The 20,024-nt window shown below is 68.0% G+C and overlaps 1 protein-coding gene across 7 annotated transcripts in view; it reads right to left on the bottom strand.

The window, feature by feature from the left end:
* BRSK2 (BR serine/threonine kinase 2) overlaps positions 1-19,752 on the bottom strand; it is a 59,411-nt gene extending 39,659 nt beyond the window's left edge. For all 7 annotated transcript variants that reach the window (XR_013157471.1, XR_013157470.1, XM_077115333.1 and 4 more), the window contains exon 1: positions 19,649-19,752. Coding sequence is in view for 5 of the 7 variants with exons in the window: in XM_077115333.1 (XP_076971448.1) it covers positions 19,649-19,751 (103 nt within the window). In the remaining 2 variants the exon portion in view is untranslated. The remainder of the gene's footprint in view (positions 1-19,648) is intronic.
* Between the last annotated feature and the right edge of the window lie 272 nt (positions 19,753-20,024).

Below are 20,024 nucleotides of genomic sequence, written 5' to 3'. Positions count from 1 at the left end.
GTGCACACACTTTACAATAATTTTTAAAAGCAAATGCTCAGGACACTTAGGCCAAACAAAGACCGGCTCTGGGTGTCCAGGCTCGGGCCGCCCCCACGAGGCAAACACCCCGTTCTGAGAGGGGGGCAGGAGGCCATTCTCCAAGGTGTCTGCCCAAAGCGGTGTTCGGGGTCCCTGGTGACCCCCACAGGCAGGACCAGCCCTGCCCAGTGGCCCCCAGTTGCCCTGGCCAGGCCCACCCACATCCACGGCCCCCATTCTGCCTCTGGCCTGGGGCTCCGTCTGTGGGGCCTGCCTAGGACGGCCGGGGCTGTCTGTCCAGTGGGCCCACCCCAGCAGGCCGCATCCCCCTCAGCCCTGACTGGTCGCCGGGGACACGGGAGTAGGGGCTCCCTGTTTCTTATTGGGAAGGTCACGGTGGCTAAAGAGTGCCCCTTCCCCACTGTCACTGACGCCCCCGACAGAGAGCGTGAGAGGCTGGGGGGCAAGGGGAGGGGCTGGGGGTCAAGGGAAGGGGCTGGGGGGGGCAAGGTGAGGGGTTGGGGGGCAAGGTGAGGGGCTAGGGGTAGGATGAGGGGCTGGGGACGAGGTGCAGGGGGGTTGGCAAGGTAAGGAGCTGGGTGGGACCAGGCAAGGGGCTGGGATCCAGACGAGGCGAGGACCAACTCTGGACACCTCCTGTCCTCAAGTTTGTGACCCAGCACAAGGGGCAGATGGTGGGGAGACAGCGGTGCCAGGCCAGCACCGAGAGCCCAAGAGACATGACTCAGGCCCCCGGGACCCCGGCCGGCAGGTGGGGTGGTGTGTTGCAGCTAAAGGTCTCTGCCAGACTGGCTGCGCCCACCTACTGCAGCCGCATCCCACAGTGGGTGAGCAACGGTGAGGGAAGCCTGCTGACCTGCGGCCCCCCAGCCCCAGGAGGGGCCGCCCCAAACACTGGATTCCGGGGAAGCGTCCCTCGGACTGAGTGCGCTGCAGATGCCCACCCCCTGCACAATTTGGGCCCGGGCCCGCGCCCCCACAAGCCTGCATGCCAGTCCCCCAAAACAAGTCACTTCCTACACCTATGACGCCCAGTAGTGCCCTGGTGGATACAGGGGCAGGCCTGGGGGCGCCCCGGTGTCCCCTGCTACTCCCGACTCGCCATGTGCCCCGAAGCTCCTCCTGCTCCAGGAAAGTTTTCTAAGGCAAAAACAGTTAAATCAGGTCCCCCCTAAAGTGGGCACTCCACCAGCCCGGGAAATGCATCCTGCTTCTACCCGTCCAGCCATGCCCCAAGGGGAGGCAGGGCTGGGGGCCAGGCTTTGGGGTGGCTTCCATGAGCCCAGGCGTCCCCACCCATGCCAGGTGCCAGGGGGCTCCCTGCGTCCAGCAGACAGCACGTCCTCACAGGCCTGGCGAAGGTACACACGGTGCCCAGCTTGGCTGTGGGACAGAGAGTCGGGGGGCCTGGCCCAGTGAGCACCCCGGCACCCACAGCCTGCCCAGAGTCCCCTCCAGCCTGGCCTGCACAGAGGTGGCCTTGGGAATGACCAGCCTGCTCTCCTCACCTCTGCCCCAGGGCCAGGCTCTCTGCATGGGGCCATCTGCCTGGGAGCTTGGGGCAGGGGCCTGGGGGGCGGCCAGGGTTGGGGCCTGGGGGGCAGCTGGGGTGTGTGTCCTGGGCAGGGGCCTAGGGCAGTGGCCTGGGGGGAAGCAGCCCAAGGCAGGGGCCTGGGGCGGAGGTATGCGTGGCAGCCGGGGAGGGGGCTCTCACCCCTCGCAGGCACAACGCAGCGAAGGAACTGTGGTCGGGATCATCCTCCCCCCACACACCATTGTAGCCAGCCCCTCCCCTGCCCTTCTGTCCTGGGATGGGACAGCAGGGACACCCCACAGGATGGCTCTGCCCCCACCCTGAGCTCCATCCTGCCCCCAGTGTCCTATCCTAGGTCATGCTGAGCAGAGGCAATGGGTCATGGGGAGAGGCTGGGGGTCTGCATCAGACCTCCTTCCCAGAAACACGCCCAACCCACCTGGCTTCCCCCCATCCAACAGGAGGGACACGAACCCAAAGATGCTGCAAGGAGCCTCCTACCCCTGGGCCCCGAGTACTCCCCTGAGGCAGGCACCCACCACCCCAGTAAGGCCCAGGCAGGGGCTGACACCTCTAACTGGGCTGCCCTCCCCCGGGCTCCTAACACCTGCCGAATCAGCCAGGGGCAGGGCAAAGTCTGCTGGGGGGTGGCTGCTCCCACCCAGGGGCCCTGCCCATCCTGCCCCTGGCCTGCCCTGCAGCGACCTCACGGCAGGGCTGACAGCCAAGGGCCGGGGGAGTGGTGAGGGGGCTGCCGAGGCCTTAATGAGCCCAAGGCCAGGTGGGCAGCAGCCATACCCCACCCTGGAGACTGCAGAGGGGACCCAGCCCTTCCATCTACCCCAGGCGTGTAGGGGAGCCCCCACGGGGGGCACAGGAGGTGGGGTCCAGGCTGGGTGCTCCTGGAGCCCTCTGCCAGGCACTGTGGCCAGCCCCAGGAGCTACTGGTCGCTCCATCCCAGTTCCACTGTGTCCCAAGGAGAACCACTCTCAGGGCACCTGCCCTTGCCCCTCCCGTGAGGAGCCCAGACCCTCCTCCCGACCCTTATATCTAGGTCTGGACCAAGAACAGGAGGCCACAGGAGAGGGGGCAGCATGGGGACCTGAGGGTGAGCCTGCTGCCTGGACAGTATGGCCAGCAGGGTCCTCAAGCCCGGGTAAGTGGCCAGCAGCTGGGTGGCTCCACCCAGGGGGGGACCTGGCCCAGGATGGCTCAGGTGCTGCACTCCTACTGCGGTAGCTCAGCTGGCCTGCCTGGTGGTGACCGTGCATGGGCCGCTGGGGACAGGGTGCAGATGAGGATGCAGAGTGAGCAAGCCTGGAACTGGACAGGGCAGGGGGTGGGCTCAGCGTGATCAGTTTCTCTGTAAAGCCCAGACCCCCTCCACCTTCTCGACCAGAACTGGATACCTTCTAGGTAGCAGAGACAGCCTGAGCACAGGATCAACAGAGCCAGGAAGAGAAAGTGGGCAGGGGGCTTCCCCACAGGCAGGATCATGCAGGGGTGAGGCTGGAATGGGGGATCCTACTGAACCCCGTCTCCGGTCCAGGTGGGGGGGTGGTCCTTGGACCGGGACTGCTGGACAGGCCAGGCCGCGGCCCCTCCCCCACCTGCCAGCTGACCAGGGCTGGAAGGTGTCAGCAGGGGACACCGACCTCCCTCCATCTGTCCAGGAGCAAGGCGGGGAGAAGCAGGGAGGAGGGAGGGAGAGAGGGAGGAGGACAAGCCCAGGCCAGCCCTGCAGTGGGGGTGGGGAGGCCGGGAGTTCTGGCCCAGGCGCCCACCCAGAAGCTCCCCTCCCCCCAGCGGCTCGCAGCTGCCCTGGTCCCACCAGTGGACCAAGCCCCCCACCCCGCCCCCACCCGCCCCCGAGGTGCCCCAGCTGGCCTCCACACCCTGCGCTGGTGCAAGCCCTCCCCCTCTCCTGCCAAACCGCCATCTGTTGCCATGGCGACGGGCGCAGACCGGCAGGCGCATCCTCAGCTCCCCCTTCCCCGCGGCCGGGCCGGGCCGTGGGCTCCGAGCCGGGTGCTGGCCACAGACCCCAGCCCCCACCCCCCCAGCTGGCCCTGCCTGCAAGGCCTGCTGACAGCTCCTTTCACACAAAGCCAGAAGGGCCCTTCCCCCGAGCCCCCACCCCTCTGGCCGCTGCCATCGTGGGCACCTGGCTCACAGCCAGCCAGTCTCTGACCCTCCGGGGTATTGGGGACCTGACTGTGCCCCACAACACATGGCCTGGACCAATGAGGGGCCCCACTCCCACCCGTGGAGAAGCCCCGGGCAGGCCCCACTCCTGGGCAGATTTCGGAAGGGGGAGGGAGCGAGTCCTGCTGGAGGGGAACAGGGTAAGAGACTCCCACGCTGCGAGATGGAGGGCTACACAGCAGCCAATTCATTGGGCAGGTACCTCTGCAGGAGCTTTACACTCCTGGGCTCGCTTAACTCCCAACAACCCAGGAAAGGGGCACCCGCACCCCTCCACAGCGGGACCCCAGCTCAGAGCGCACAGGACCCAACCAAGGGAGCACGGCATGCGCAGAGCAGCCCCCACAGCTCGCGGGGCACAGGTGGGCAGCGTCACGCACGTGCACCCCCAAGGAGCCACCCCACTTCAGGCCGCCCCACAGGTCCCCTGCCTCAGGGCCCTCCCCCGCCGCAGGCCAGCACAGACCTGACACCTGTGCTGGCACTCCGCACACTCTAGAACTTTCTGCGTGTGGAATCCGGCAGAAGGGAGGCTCCCGCGGGCGCCTCGCTGCAGGCAGGCGCTGCTCAGGCTGGACAGGGCAGGTGAGCAGGGGTAACGCGCAGCCGCATGCTTGTCCTGAGCCCTGGTGAGCTCATCAGAACCCTGCTGTCGCCACAACCTCCGTTAAGCAAAACGAGCACCCCTCAAAGTTAGCACCACTGCCCGCCTACCCACACGACAAGGCCCCCCCACTCCAGCCCCCACGGCTCCCCACACCCCCAGAACACAGGAAGCCCTGGCTCCAAGATGTGGGGGAGCCAGAAAGCCACAGCAGGGCTTGAGGAGAAGTGGGGAGACGGAGGGGCCGAGGGCCCCACCCCACTGCCAAGGCGGGGGCCAGGAGGCACCTCAGGGTGGGGGTGGGCAGTGGGCTTGGGCCCCAGACCCACTTGGCGACATGGAGCAAACCCCACACAGAGGCCACGGGGGGTACTCATGAGCCAGCAGAATTCCAGCCATGGCCTAGGACCCCCCAACCTGGCCCCCACGGAGTGTCCCTTGGCAGTAGTGCAGCGTCCCAGGCCTGGGCAAGGACATGGCTGGCCCCAGGGGCCCCTCCAGGCTGGACTGTCGTGCTAAGACCCCTCCCCAGCTCCCTCCTGTGGGGACCCAGGCACCCGGGGTGGACGCAGCCCAGACTCGGCCTCCGGCCTGCCCCAAACCCAGCCAGGCACAGTGGAGGAGTCTGGCTAGGCTGGGGCAGTCCCCTCAGGGGCCAAGACAGGACACATGAGCCACGTGGCCCTGGACACCAGACATAACTCTGAAAGGACTTGGTGAGCCAGACCTGGGGGTCCGTGATAGGCAAGAGGGTCCCTCACATGGGCCAGGCTGAGGGGCGCCAAGCAGGGTGGGGGGCGGCGGCCAGCGGCCAGGGAGACCCTGAGAGGGACTCGCATCCCCAACCCTTGTCACGTGGCTGCTTGCCCCCCAGGGCAACAGTGGCGAGGGGACCTGTCACCTACCAGAGGGAGGGACAGCTTGACCGGATGGGCTGGCCCCTCTCAACCCGTGTCTGGGCAGGGGCCCCCATCCCTTCTCCCCAGGCCCTGCCCTGGCAAATGCAGAGGCAAATCAGAGGACAAAAGAAAGCCACGGCGCAGCACCCCCGAGCACCCCCCAGGCCCTGCACCCCACCCCCAGCAGCCTGGGACCAGGTCCCCAGCCTGGGGGCGCAGGCGCCGGGCATCGCAACCCTCAGGCAACTCCGAGGATTCGGGCATGCAGCCCACACCCCACTGTCTCCAGGACCCCCACTCCTCCAGCCCGTGGGCTGGGGGACACCTTCTCGGGACCAGGCCCCCCAAGGCGAGCGGGAGCCACGTCCCAAATTCCACCTGAGCCCAGCGATCCCGTCAAGCTGACAGGAACGGGTCTTCGCAGCTGAGCACAGGAAAGTGGGCCCAGAGAAGTCTCTGAAGGACCCCAGGGGTAGCCAAGAATCCAATCTGGCCAGCCTCTGTTTTTCCTTTTAAGACTGGTGTCCTAGTTTGAGAGCCCACGCTCTTCTTCCTGCGTCACACAGCGGGGGGCCGTGGGCAGGGCTGGGGACAGAGCCGGGAGCCGGGGGGCAGCAGAGGCAGGCCCCCCCCCCCCCGCAGCAGCGGCAGCCCTGGCCAGCCCCTCGCTCTGCACCGGCCAGCCCCACCCCTCATGGCCCCCGGTTGCCGTGGTGACGAGGTCGGGCGCCTGCTCCCAGGCAGACACGCGCTAGGCGTGCACGCGCAAGGCGTGCACGCGCAGAGACATGCACATGCACACAGACGTGCATGCACTGACAGACACAGACACCGCAGGCACAGGCTGACAGACGTGTGGCCACGCACACACACTGAACACGCACACCACCCCGCCCTCCCAGGGGTGGAGGAGCTCCCTCTGCTGCCCCCCAGAACCTCAGTTCATCTCCTGGTGCTCACCACCCAGGCCGGGACACTTCCCCAGGGACCTGCCCCCTCCAGCCCGGCTCTTGCCCCCCCCCAGGCCCATCTCTGCCCTGGGGTCTCCTGTCCACACCCCTGGCCTAGTCACAGCCAATCACAGCCACGGAGCGACGGGCCTGAGTCGGCTTCTGAGGGCGGAAGTCACCTGTGAGGGCCTCACCTGTCAAAGGACCAGGCAGCACCTGAGCCAGGCGGGGGACCCCCAGGGCTGGGGAGGGCGCTACAGGGAGGGAGGCAGGCCACGGAGTTCTACAGAGAGGGGGCAGCCCCCCCCCGCCCCGTTCATGCTCCCTCAAGCCACCCTGGGAGCCAGAAGCTGAGCAGGGGGCCTGGAGGGCAGCACGAGGGTCTCCCTGAGCAGGCCGGGGGGCTCTGTCCACAGGGCACATCCCCCTGCCCGTTCCAGCCCCCAAGTGCCCCCTGCCAGGTGCCCCTCACCTTGTGCCCAAGCTCAGGGCAGGGGGAAGCCATGGGCAAGGGGCTCTCCGGGCGGCAGGGCTCCCTGGCTCGGCCTTTGAAGCCCAGTGGGGTAGGGAGGGGGCCCCTGAGGCCTCTTCTCCACCCCCCACGGTCCCCCTGGTCAGCAACCCCTGTCTCCCACTAAGAATACAACTCATGTTTTTAAAACACAACTGCTGACTCGGTTTCCCCCACCAAGCGCACTACAGCGCAGAGCCGAGGGTATGGGCGGACAGGAGGCACAGCACCTGTGCCCCTGCACGCAGCCTCCCCCGTCTCACGGGGGGGGCTGGAGGCACCCCTGCATCACAAGTTCACCCCTGGCTCCTCTAGGAGGAGGGGGCGGCCTCTAGGCCCTGGGTCAGAGGTCAGGGCGGGGCCTGAACAGGCAGAGGCAGCGTCAGTGCAGGGAAGGCCAGCACGACACAGCCACGGCGGGCCCTGCCCAGGGTCAGTGTAGGGTGGACGGTCTGGGGAGTGGATGCCAGGACAAGGGGCTGTGAGGGCTGGGGTCTTGGAGAGAGAGGAGGGCGGGGGCCTCTGGGGTGGGGGGAGGGGCTCCCTGGGAGGTGAAGGTGGCCAGCCAGGCCCCCGAGGCCATGTCCTCAGTCAGACAGACCCAAAGCCACGCGTCCCTGAGACTCCCACAGGGAGCCGCATGACTTAGGGGCGAACCCGACAGCGCCACACACTTGGCTGGGGAGGGTGGGGGGTGGAGACCTGCAGCCCTGAGCCCCACCCACCCAGGGGGCCTGCAAGCTCCTGTCCCCTGAGAAGGCCGAAGGTACCCCCAGCGAGTGGGAACAGTGAAAGCTGCTTAGCAGGCAGCTGGGAAGGCCAGGGAGGGAGGCTAGGAATGACAGAGCCAGGGAGCAGGGAGCAGGGGGCCAGGGAGGGGAACCAGAGGGAGAGGACCAGGAGGTAGCCCCCCCATGGTCACCCCCCCCATGACCTCCCAGCGAGCTGTGCCCACCATGCCTGCCCTGCACAGACTAACAACTGGGCCACGCCATGGCACCTGTGTCCCATCCACGACCCTCCCTCCAGGCCCAACGCCCCTCCCATGGGGCCCCTGTCAGGCCAGATTCAGGCACCAGGCCCCCCACGCTCCTCACCCCCAATGCTGACACACTGGCCAGGGCGCCCAACAACAAAGCTGTGAGGGCAGTGACGAGGGGGAGGCAGAGCCGGGTCCACATAGCTCACACACCAAGGCTTCAGAAGGGCAGGGGAGTCACCCCGCCATGCATCCTGGGGGGAACCACCCCGCCACGCGTCCTGGGGGGGAGCCACCCCGCCATGCATCCTGGAGGGAGGGAACCACCCCACCACATGTCCTGAAGGGAACCATCCCGCCATGCATCCTGGGGGGAGGGAGCCACCCTGCCACGTGTCCTGAAGGGAACCATCCCGCCATGCATCCTGGGGGGAGGGAGCCACCCTGCCACGTGTCCTGGGGGAGCCACCCCACCACATGTCCTGGGGGAGCCACCCCACCACATGTCCTGGGGGAGCCACCCCGCCACATGTCCTGGGGGAGCCACCCTGCCACGTGTACTGGGGGGAGCCACCCCACCACGTGTCCTGGGGGAGCCACCCCGCCACGTGTCCAGGGGGAGTCACCCCGCCAAGTGTCCTGGGGGGAGCCACCCCACCACATGTCCTGGGGGAGCCACCCCACCACATGTCCTGGGGGAGCCACCCCACCACGTGTCCTGGGGGAGCCACCCCGCCATGCATCCTGAGGGGAGAGAACCACCCCACCACATGTCCTGGGGGGAGCCACCCCACCACGTGTCCTGGGGGAGCCACCCCTCCACGTGTCCTGGGGGGAAGCCACCCCTCCACGTGTCCTGGGGGAGCCACCCCTCCACGTGTCCTGGGAGGGAACACCCCACCATGTACCCCAGAGACTGAGTGGACACGCTGACAGCCCCGCGTGCCACCTGCCCAGGGTGTGCCAAACTCTATGGGTTCAGGCACAAGAAACGGCCCATCGTACTTAAACATCTGTCCCCTTCCACCGGGCACTCGGCCTCTGGTATGCAGCACTGACTGGACTTCTGGACCCACCACTTTTAGTGACACCCACTCTCCCAGCATCAACTCACTCCATCCCCCCAACCTCCTCCCCGCCAGGCCTCCAGCACTGCCCAGGCAAACCGAGAGGCATCTTCCTGACATTCACACAGTCAGTGAGCACTTAAGATCTCTCGGTTCCAGGAGGAGGCCGAGGGGCCCCACAGAGAGTCTGGAGGAGGCCCAAGTATGGGCGGCTGGGCCCCACCCTGGCAACCTCCCACAGGAGGTCCCAGACCGAGCACCCCGTGGTCGGCTCCAGAGCTGCTGCGCCCTCAGGGCTCCATGTCACCAAGCCCCGCCGGACAGCGCCTCCCCCACACCAGGACTGGGTACTCAACCCTCACCCGGCCCTCCCTGGGCCCAGCCCTGGGTGGGGAGATAGCAGGGTGCAGTCTGCACCCGATTAGGGCTGTGCCGCTGCCCAGGAGAGGCCGCTCATGCCCACGCCCAAGGGGTGCACGCGGCCAGGGGTGGATACGGTCAGGGGCCCTGAGCCCAGGAGGCCCCAGCCAGCTGCCAGGCCACGGAGCCTAGGGTGCAATAGTCAGAGGGGTCCCTGGGGACCCAGCGGGGGTCATCCTGCTCTGACAGGCCCGAGCCCCACCTTTGTGGGGAAGCCCCTGGCTCATGATGCCAACGCAGCCCACCTTCCAGGAAGGGCTCTGCCAGCGCTGCCCAAACGGCACCCTCGCCTCCCTGGGCAACAAAAGGTTCCCCTGGAGGACACGAGTGGGCATGCAGAGGCCACGTGCCAGTGTGGACAGCGGCACAGATGCCCAGCGGGGACAGGCAGACGCCCTCTACAGTCCTGCCCACCCCATGCTCTGCGGGAGGGCAGCCGCGATACAGGCCTATTCCGGTTCCCGAGGGTCCCAGAGGAGCTCCCAGCAGCCTGCACGGCCCCCGGACCCCTAGGGACCAGTTACCCAAGCCCACAAGTTCCCGGGCCCCCAAATGGGCCAGACTCTTCCCAAATAAAACCAGGGGCTCACAACAGTGCAGACACCCGGGGCTCCCCCCACTGCAGTGCGTGAGCTGGGTGCCCTCCTGGCCGGGCCGCCCAGCTGTGGCTGCAGTTGGCTGGACGCTGACAGAGCTACATGTGACGACGGCACTGGACCACCAATGACCCCGGGTGGCCTAATTCTATGGGTTCAGACGCAAGAAATGGCCCATCGGATTTAAACGTCTGTCCCCTTCCACCTGGGCACTCTGCCCTAGAGCTGCCAGGGGAGCCCCTGACCACAGGGGTCCCCTGCTTAAGGGGCAGCCCGGGCAGCCCAGAGCTGCCTGCAGTCACTGGCTGGGGTATAGTAAATCGCCACAGTGACGTGCTACGTGGGGCCAGGGGCGGGCAGGCCGTGGAGCCTGGGGCAGTGGGAGAGGCTGTGAGGTGGGCAGTCCTGGAGGCAAGGCCAAGGCTGGTGGGGTAGGGCCAGGAGTGGTGGCAGGTGTGACGGCAGTGGGCGGGGCCAGGGTGGTAGGTGTGGCTCCCCACCTGCCTCTGCCCAGACCAGGGGGACAGCAACGTGCAGACATTCCCACCCAACCCTGGGCCGCCAGGACAGCACTCCCTGCAGCGCAGCCCCCTGCGGCCCCCACAGGACGCTCCCAGGCCCACCCACATGATCCCAGTCTGAGCCCCCTCACCGCCTCCACCTCCCCTGCACTCTGCCAGTGCACCCTACCCATACCCCTTTGCCCGCAGCTAAAACCCAACGTGGAATGGCCTCCCGTTTAGAGAGAAAGCGGCATCCGCCTCTGCATTTCTGCCAGGCCGGCAGCCCCCAGCCTTCTCCGCAGCACAAAACTCCCAGCCTCACCCAACGGCCAGGCCTCTCCCCTTCAGATGCCCACCCCGTTCCCAGGCAATTTCCCGCCTCGGCCTCTGGTGGGAGATGCCCACCCCCGAGACCCTGGGGTAGCAGCCCCACCTCCTAATCCCAGGCCCAGAGACTGGGTGCAGACTCCAAGACCTCAGAGGCCCTGCCCCTGTGCGGGGCACTCCCTGAAACCGGTCCCCTCACCTGCAGGAGGAGACAGGAGAGCTGGCCAAGGAGGGACCGCCCGGCTGGGGAGCTGCAGGGCGAGGGTGGTGGTAGTCACCCCCAACACTACCGCAGGGCCCTGGGGCTCGGGTATCCAGACCCATCTCAAGCTCACCAATGGTGTGTCCTCCACCCAGGCCCACGGCCCCACGGCCACCCCAAAGCCTCCTGCTGACCAGCTTGCATTCTGCACAATAGGCCACAGTTCACCCACCCACAAGCACCCCACAGCACCAGGACTGACGACGCAGGACGCATGGGCAGTGCAGCCAACCAGCCACCCCAAGGGGGGGGGCGCGTCCCCGTCAGGCCCCGGGGGCCTCATGGGGAGTCCGCAGAGTACTCGGTATTCACAGGACGGGGGGCCAGAGCCTGGATGGGGAACCCACCACAGCGGCCAAGGAGAGCAGGGCGCCAGCTCACCACCGATGGTTGGGGCACGGGGCTGGGGTCTTCCCTCAGTGCAGCTCAGCCAGGATGGGGACACTGGGCCGCTGGGACCCGGAGAACCTCTACCTCCCGCCCTCATCAGCAAACTCCCTCGGCCAGGCTCCCCGCCACACCGGCCGCCGGTTTCAGCACGGCCTGGTGGACAGCTCCGCGGGGACGCCGGTCGCAGCCCCCAGAGCCCAGGAAGGCGCAGCGGCAGCCTGTCCCCACCCTGCCCACCCTGTGCCATGAGCCCCTCCCATCCACGCTCTGGGCCTCAGTTTCCACAACTGCCCCTTCCCAGGGCTGCAAAAGGGCCGGAGAGTTGGTGACCAGGCACAGGGCCCTCCGCTACAGCCAAGTGACCAGGCTGGGCCCCATCCCTCCTGCCCCCTGGACGGGGCTCCACAGGGCCATGCCCCCAGGCAGTGCCCACTGCCGCAGAGGGGCGGGCAGATGCGGGCACATGGTGCCCATCCAGGCGGGGGCCCCGGAGTCCAGCCCACCCTGCCTCGCTTCTGCCTGCAGCCAGCTCGGAGCTGGGGCGTGAGGGACCAGGATGCGGTGAGAGGGACCAGCTGCGCCCTCATGCCTGGGTCAGGTGACGCCCCTGCCCTGAGGCCCAGAGCAGACCCAGGCCAGGAGGTCAGTGCAGAGGCGGTGGGGAGGGGGAGTGTGTGAGCAGCTGGGGCTCCACTCCGGAGACAGCGAGGCCGGCCTTCGAAGCCATCCACCCGAGGTGAGGCTGGTGCTGTGCTCCTGCTCTGAAGTTTCAGCAATGCCAGCCAAACAGTTACAGTCCACCCTGCTTGGGATTTGCTCCCAAATAAGTGGGGCTGGGGTAAGGAGTGGAGAGAAACATGGCCCCGTCCCTGAGGCTGGAGGGCAGTAGCACATCCCCATTTGCTTCCTTCTTCCACCCACTACCAAAAACCCCCAACAAACACTGAGAAAAAACCGGCTTCTCAATGACCAAGGCGACCCCACTACACAGGGCCCCGGGGGAAGGACCCCCACTCCGCGAGTCCCCAGGCAGGGGACGCTGCCATGTGCAATGGTAGCAGGAAAGCCCCAGGCCCCTGGGCTGGACCCGGGGCCCCTGACTGCCGCCCCCAAGCCCTGCAGGAAGCCCCTGTTCCCAGCTGGCAAAGGGGGTGCAGGAGAAGGCAGGCGGCAGGCAGGGCTCCCCAGCAGAGGTTGAACCCGAGCCACGACAGGCCCTGTACCAGAATCACAGGAGGTAGTAGGCACCGACAGGAAAGACGGGGTCCGGGGGGGTCAGAGGTTGAACCCGAGCCACGACAGGCCCTGTACCAGAATCACAGGAGGTAGTAGGCACCGACAGGAAAGACGGGGTCCGGGGGGGTCCAGGCATGGAGAGCCACGCAGGGCCCTGTGACCGGGAAGGGAGGCTGGGCGGCCACGTGGGCATCGGAGCCTCTGAGCCAGAGCCAGACGCGGTGGGGGTGTCAAGGAGCCTGCGAACACCCCACCTGCACCCCACTGGCCCAGTCCGGCTGTGCAGGACCCCTGGGGCGCCCCACGCTCGCCGCACCTTCAGAAAGAACCCACAGCAACCCCAGCAGCTCCTGCATTCCAGCTGTGGGTTTTCCCATCCGCGCCGTGCCCCTCCCCACCCCTGCGGCCACCTCCTGGGCGGGGCACCCCAGCATGGACTGGCCGCCGTCCCGCTGCAGGCTCTCCCTCTGAATTGCAGGGTGCTGCAAAGCCTCGGGGGGCTCCAATCCCAGGGCCCCCGTCATACCGAGGACCTAGAAGCACCCCCCGCCACTGAGGGACGGGGGCTGGGCAGTCGCAGGGCAGTTCCTGCACCCACAGGGGCTGCCCGGCACCAGCGTCACCTTTCCCGGGGGACCCATGTCCACCCTGTTGGGCAACCCCACATCCCACAGGCGACACCCTGGAACCCAGGCCCCCAGCCAAGTCTGCTGACCCTGGGTTGTAGGCCTGCGACCAGACAAGCAGCCTGGTGACAGGCCGGGAGCTGACATTTGGGGAAGGGGCTTCATCGTGCTGCCTGCAGAGCTGGCTGCCAACAACCCCTGCCCCTCCAAGGTCGCCGTGGACATCCACGCTGTGGCCGCGGGGACCTGAGGCCCAGACCCCCGGGGCTCCTCGTGGCTGGCCTTCCCCTGGGCATAGACGCCCTCCAGGCTCCACCTCCCATTGTGGCCATGCCTAAAGCCGGAGCTGCCCCTTCCCTGAGCCACATTCCTGGCGCCAGCCGCCTGTGGCCCCCCGCACCAGCCTCCAGCACGCAGCATACAGCCTGTGCCCTGACCTGCAGCTGCGTCCCTCAGTCTCACAGGGGCTGCTCGGGCTGCCCTCCAGGACCCTCGGGCCAGTCTGGGCCCGGGTGGGTGGCAGTGGGGTGGGGGCCTAGAGCATCACCCCTGGTCAAAGACCCCGTCCCCCCCCCCATTCCCCACCATCCTCAGACTGGCCCATGGGCAGAGTGCGGGAAGGCCCTGTTCTCACCACCAAGGGATAGGGAGCTCAGCCAGGTGCAGGCCAGGAGGTGGGGGGGCTGCATCTCTTTAAATCACTTGACCCCGAAGCCCACTCCTGTCCGGGGGGGGGGGGTGCGGCCAGCTCCAGCTGCCGGGCCACAACACTGGCCCTCAGAGGCGGCCAGGCCCCAACAATCACTGCTTTGTCCTGGCGGCCCCGTCTGGCCCAGCCCCCATCGTGTCCCAGGCTGGAGGCGGCAGGTCCGGGCCAGCTAGCCTGTGGCCAGTGGATGTGGACAGGGGTCCCTGGCCGGGACGCGGGACTTCTGGTCAGGCTCATGAGGCCCACCCACCGCAGGGCCACCACCCACCCCGGGGCCACCATCCAGTGCTGGGTGGCCCTGGATGAGCCGGTCAGCTAGCGGCCAAGAGCCAGCGTTGAGGGAGGCATGTGCAGGAGTACCCGTCACTGGGGGGGCCATCTCGGCTGGCAGCCCAGCCCAGAGGAGGCCAGCGGCTCCCCCCCGCCCAGCTGGGCCCTGACAGGCGCCTGCTGTCCCCCCACCCACACCACGTGCCACACACACGCCCAGCCCTGTGCCCGCTGCAGGAGGATCCACGGAGACCCCACCCACAGCTGGAGGGCCTGGGGCTCCAAGACCCCCATTAGGCTGCAAGGCGGCTGGGAGGGCACATGGGGAACACGCAGGAGCCAGGACTGCCCAGGCCCCTTTTCCACCCAGCACAAGCCCCCTGCCAGCCTGTCAGAGCTGTGTTGGCCTCCCAGCTGCCCAGTGACAGGCCCCTTCCCCCAGCGAGGACACACCGGCCAGTCCCAAGGGGAGCAGTGTGGGGGGCGCGGACAGGAGACAGGCGTGGCACAGCTGGCACCATGCCCAGCGGAGTGGACGGCCCTGGGCAGAGCACCAGCTAGGTGCTGACCCTGGGGGCAGCTAGCCCTCCTAGGTCCCCCAAGGAACCTGCTCCTGCATCCGCAGACAGCCCAGGAGCCCAGGCCCCCCCGAGCCAGCCCAAACGCCTGCCTGAGGCCCCATCCTGCCTCTGGGCGGCCCCCAGCTGGGAGAGGCCATCGGTCCTGTGCCAGGCACACAGGGCATCCAGGTGGGGCTCTCGCCTGGGCACACTGAACACAAGGGAGGGCAGCCGTTCTGACCCCATGGTCATTCCAAAGGCAAAGGCATGCAGCGGAGGGAACAGAAGAAAGCTGCAGGGCACACCACCGCTCTGCCACCCCCTGCCCACCCCAGAGGGCACACTGCTCCAGCCACCACCCCGGGACCACTGCTCCCCAGGGCAGGCCAGGACTGACAGGCCCTGCCGCCCCACAGGTCATCCTGGGAGCCAGCCCTCGAGACCAGAGTCCACACACAGCCACTGAACAGGCAGCCCACCCCGACAGCACAGGACCCACACATGGAAAGGCTGGGGGATCCCCGTCAGGCCCCACAGTGGGCACTCAGCACTCTCAGCGCCCTGGGTGAGGGTCTCCAGGAACAGGCCAGCTGAGGCTTCATCTACAGTGGGAGCTGGGTCTGGTGTCCACACACGATGACTGGGAGCAATGGGCACCTGCCCAGCGGACCCCACTCCACAATGGTTCTAGAGACGACTGTCCACCCTGGGCGCCCCTGCCAGCGGCAAGGTGAAGACCAAAAGTGGGTAACTCTGGAAGGCCCCCCGGCTCAGCCCACACTCTTCCTGCTTCCTCAAGCTAGGGCACTGGTAGTGGGCACTGCAGACCTGATGGCAGGGACAAGCCTGCAGCACGGGGAGCAGCATGGCACCGGGGGCAGTGGCCCCACAGAACACCCCTCCCGCCTCCGCACTTCGCCTGTGCTGTTCCGGTCTCTGCAAACCCTTTCCACCGTGCCTTGGCGGGCATCTCCCCACGTTCACAGACACCTCTGAAGCTAGGGCGGGGCCAGGCCAGGGGAACCTTTTGACTCAGAAATGCCACTCAGACATCCCCGCGCACCCTAGAGGACCCTCAGGACTCCCCCCCGGGCACCTCCACGCAGAGCTGCCCTCCAACCACAGGTCAGTCCACATACAGCCAGCTCTTCAGCACAGAAAGGGGAGCCCCAGGGGGGAGCGGGTTGAGCTTGGCCACTGTGGGGAGGGGAAGCCACACCCTGAGGCCCTACCTGGGGGCCTCAACTGGGGGATGGGAGCAAGCATGCTGCAAGCTTCACTGGTGGTGGTGCTTTCCAATGACCCACAGAGCCCTGAGCCCCTCTGGAGGCCATATCACCTTTGGGGGGATGGGGGCAGACAGGTGGGGGGTGGCCCCTGCCTTGTGCTCTCAGTTCTAGGCACATCTTTATTCAAGGCTGAGGTCCTGCCAGCTCAGACTTCTGAAACCCCAACACGGACAGCAGGCAAGCGACGGCCTTCAGCTTCTCCCCAAAGCAGCTGCCTCCCCTGAGCAGCTCCCCGAGCTGTGAGCAGGCGCGGCACCCCTTTCGCGGAGGGAAGCAGGCAGACAGACCGCCCGCAGGGGTGGGGCCTCGCGAGGAGTGGGGACAGAGGGCAGAGAGTCACAGCGTAGCACCCAGCCCTGCTTCACCCCACAGACACCAAGGCCACTGGGGTCCCACGTCCAGAGATGGGCGCTGCCACGGTCAGCTCAACACTCACCCACCTGGGAGGCTGGTTCTCTGGGCCTTGACCCTCCAGCACCGCGGGCAGGACCCAGCGTCCAGCCCGGGCCCGTTTCCCTCCAGCTGCCAACTGCGGGCCTCCACTGCCTCGAGAGGAGCATCGCCCCGTTACTCCCCTCCCAGCCACTGGACACCAGGGGCCTCCCCTCCAGCCTGCCCCCACCCCCACTGCCAAGTGAGTCCCCGCTTAGGTCAGGGCTGAAGCTCTTGGGGACGGGGCTCCAGTCCTGGCCACCTCCTGCTCCTACCAGCCTGTGACCCCAGCCAGGTAAGCTGGGGGCTGCCCCTCCTTCCCCTCCCTTCCCCGTTGGCCCGTCGCTGGGACCTGTGCCCTGCCACCTCCCCTGGCCTCCTGCCAGGCAAAGGGCTGACCACAGGGCTGGGGAGGGCTGTGCTCCCCTCTCTACAGGTGCTCCTGGTCTCGGGTGCTCTGATCTAGGTGGCAGGGTGCTCTGGGCTACTGCCCAGTGGGGTACCCCCCACCACACAGCCTGTCCTGCACGTTCGCAGCCCAGCCTCCGAGTGACCCCTCCCTGGCCTGTCTTAGCATCCCACAAGGGCCACAGGGGGCCAAGGCCAGAGAAGGGAACAAGGGAGCCTCTCCCGAATCAGGGAATGGCTGATGGAAGCACTCCGGGTGGCTGGACACCATCCCCCCCCACCCCCAGCAACACCGCACCCAGAACCCCTGCTGTTGGCATGACCTGTCCCTCCAACAGAGGCCTCAGCAGCCAGAAACCACAGTCCCCACCAGCCCAGCGATTTCCCAGGGCGGCCGACTGCCAGCTTCAGTCCTCACCCGCACAGAGGCTGCCCGGGGCTGCCAAAGCTGTGCCCAGCAACACACCCCAGCAGACACCCCTGGTGGCCAGGGACACCGCCACCCATGGGGAGGTCAGACCCCCATGAAGTGGCTCAAGCCCAAAGCTACCACAGTAAGACCCCAACCGAAGACCACTGGAAAGATGCGACAAAGTGCCAACTGGACCCTGCCATCTCAGTGAGCCCCCCAGAGGCCCCTTCCCAAAATGGCAAGGGAGGCTGTGTCCCCCACACCCCACCCCTGGCAGGCGACCCCCACCCAGGCAGGGAGTACGCTTCCACCTGAGCACAGCGGCGACCTGCCCTCGGACAGGACCTCCATGGGACATGCCAGGTGGGGTGCCCGGCCCCACCCAGACCGCAGAGGGCTTGGGCACAAGGGACAAGGGCAGAGGACTGCTGGTGCAGAAGAGACCAGGGCTAAGCTGCAAACATAGGACCCGCCACATCATGGGCTCCCCACCTCAGCCACGGCCAGTCCAGCAGGATCTCAGCCAGTCTAGCTGCACACTCTTCCACCACGGGCACCAGGCGAGAAGCTTATCGCCCAGATAAGGACAGAAGCGTATCTCCAGAGCGGAAGGCAGGCTTGGGAGATCGCTGCTGGCTTGGCATGTGGTGCCGGGAACCACCCAGCTAATCTCGGTGAGACAGGGGGCCGGCCCGCAGGAAGGGCCACTCCCGGGCCACACACATGGCCGCAGGGGACTCGCCAGGAAGAGTCGGGGAACACTGGCAAGGCTAAGCGCTGGGCCCCGAGCCCGGGAGCAGAGGGTGCTAGCTTTATACTCGGGTGGAAGCTGTGTCCCCAAACATCACACTGCAGCATGTGGCCCCACGGCAGCCCCTTCCAATCCGCCACCTGCTGTGCCACTCAAGCAAGAGCATGGAGGCAGACACGACCCACCGAGCCCGGCCGCACTGCACATAACTCTCCCTGTCGCCGCGCACGCAGAAAGGCCCCGCGTAATGACGTTTTATCGGTGAGATGATTAGGTTATCGCACTGCCTCCTGCCACCCCGGCCATCCCTTCTGCGGATTCCACAAACTGCCGTCCCTTCCCAAGAAGCAGGTGCACCAGGGCTCCATCAACACTTGCTGCCGCCCCCCCCCCCCACGGCGCTGCCCTCCTGCGAGGCCCCCCATGCCCAGCGGTGGCTCCGGAGGTCACCCAGGCGCAGGGCAGTGTCCCCAGGACGAGAGATGCAGTTCCCTCGGGTTCCGCGGCCAGCACCCCAGCTCCCCGGGAGTGCTCGGCCTTACTCACGTCACAGCCCCCTCCCCCTGCAAGCCCCTGGCCGCTCCACCTCCTTTCCCAAACACCAGCTAGGGCTCCATTTCCCCACCGCCCTGGCTGCTCTAGGAGAGCCAGGGCCTGCGGCCTCACCAGCCTTCCTGAGGCCCTCCACCCTGCACCTGACCCCTGGGCCCGACCCCGAGGCTGCCTTCCCTCCCTGTCTGCCTCCCCAGGTCTAAGGAAGTTCCCGGCGGGAAGGGAGAAACACGGGCGCCGCGGGGCTGCGGGAGCTGCGGAGAGACGGTGCTGGAGAAGAAAGAAAATGGCTGAGCCCCAGCCTCCACAAAGGCAACTCTGTGAATGCGCCTGGCCAGGCCGCTGGGGAAAAGTTGGCCAAATGCAAGGGCGGCCGCGCTCACCGCCGGCCTAGCCGGGCCTCTGCAGGGGCCTCCCCCATCCCGGGAGAGCCGGCCCGTCGCTGCCGCAAGCCCCGCCGCCGCCGCTGGCCCCGGGGGCCCGCGGTCCCGGCCCAGGACGACCCCTCTCCCTGCCGGGGCGCCCCCGGGAGCGCGGTGTCGCAGCGGCGCTAGGTCGAGGCCGCGAAGGCGCTGTCCAGCCCTGGCTGGCCCGGGCAACTCCTGCCCCGTCTCGGGGGAGGTCCCGGGCCCGGCAGGGAGGTGAACCGGCAGGGCCGCGCGCGGCGGCGTCAGGGGGCCCGGCCGGCCGCCCCTGCCCGAAAGGCGCTCACCTGCACGGCGCGGGAGGCGGGGGCCGGCGGCGGGGCGCAGCTGCTCGGGCAGCACGCCTATTAGCGCGGCGCGCAGACAGCAGATGGGCGCCCGCCGGCCCCCGCCGCCGCCGCACAATGGGCCCAGCCGGGTGCACAATGCGGCCTCCGGGCCGCGCACCTGGGCGGCCCCCGCGCCCGTCCGCGCCCCGCGCTTGTCCTTGGGCCGTGCCCGGCGCCCGCAGCGGTGCGGCCTGCGGGTCGTGCGCCCGGGTCGGGCAGGGCCGCCCATTGTTCGCGGCCGCCGGCGGCTGCGGGCCGGGGCCGGGACCAGGGCCGGGTCTCGGCGGCGCCCCCTGCCCCGCACGCTGCCCCCCGCCCCCCGCGGCCGCCGGGACGGCCGCCCCCCGCGCCCCACGCACCTGTCTGCCCCTTGCCCAGCGTCTTCTCCAGCCGGTAGGGCCCCACATACTGTGCGTGCTGCGCCCCGCCGCCGCCGCCGCCGTCCTTCCCCGTCGATGTCATCGCTCCCAGGCCCGGCGCCGGCGAGGTGGGCGCCCCGGCCGGCCGGCGGGCGGGCGAGCAGGGAGGGGCCGGCGTCCGTCCGTCCGTCCGTCCGCGCGTCGTGCGCGGTCCTCCCGGAGCCGGGTCGGCGGCGCCCCCGGCGGGCCGCGCGCTCGCTCCGTGCCCCCCGCGCGCCCCACGGCTCCGCGCCCCGCTCCGGAGGCGGCTGGACGCGCCGGGCCAGCGGGACGCCGCGCGCTCCTCGACACCACAGGGCGGGCGGGGGCACCAGGC

This window comes from Tamandua tetradactyla, chromosome 9 (genome assembly GCF_023851605.1).
Source record: "Tamandua tetradactyla isolate mTamTet1 chromosome 9, mTamTet1.pri, whole genome shotgun sequence".
In the NCBI taxonomy this organism is placed as follows: Eukaryota; Metazoa; Chordata; class Mammalia; order Pilosa; family Myrmecophagidae; genus Tamandua; species Tamandua tetradactyla.
The sequence above is the reverse complement of the archived record's forward strand: the minus strand, read 5'-3'. Positions and strand labels throughout refer to the sequence as shown.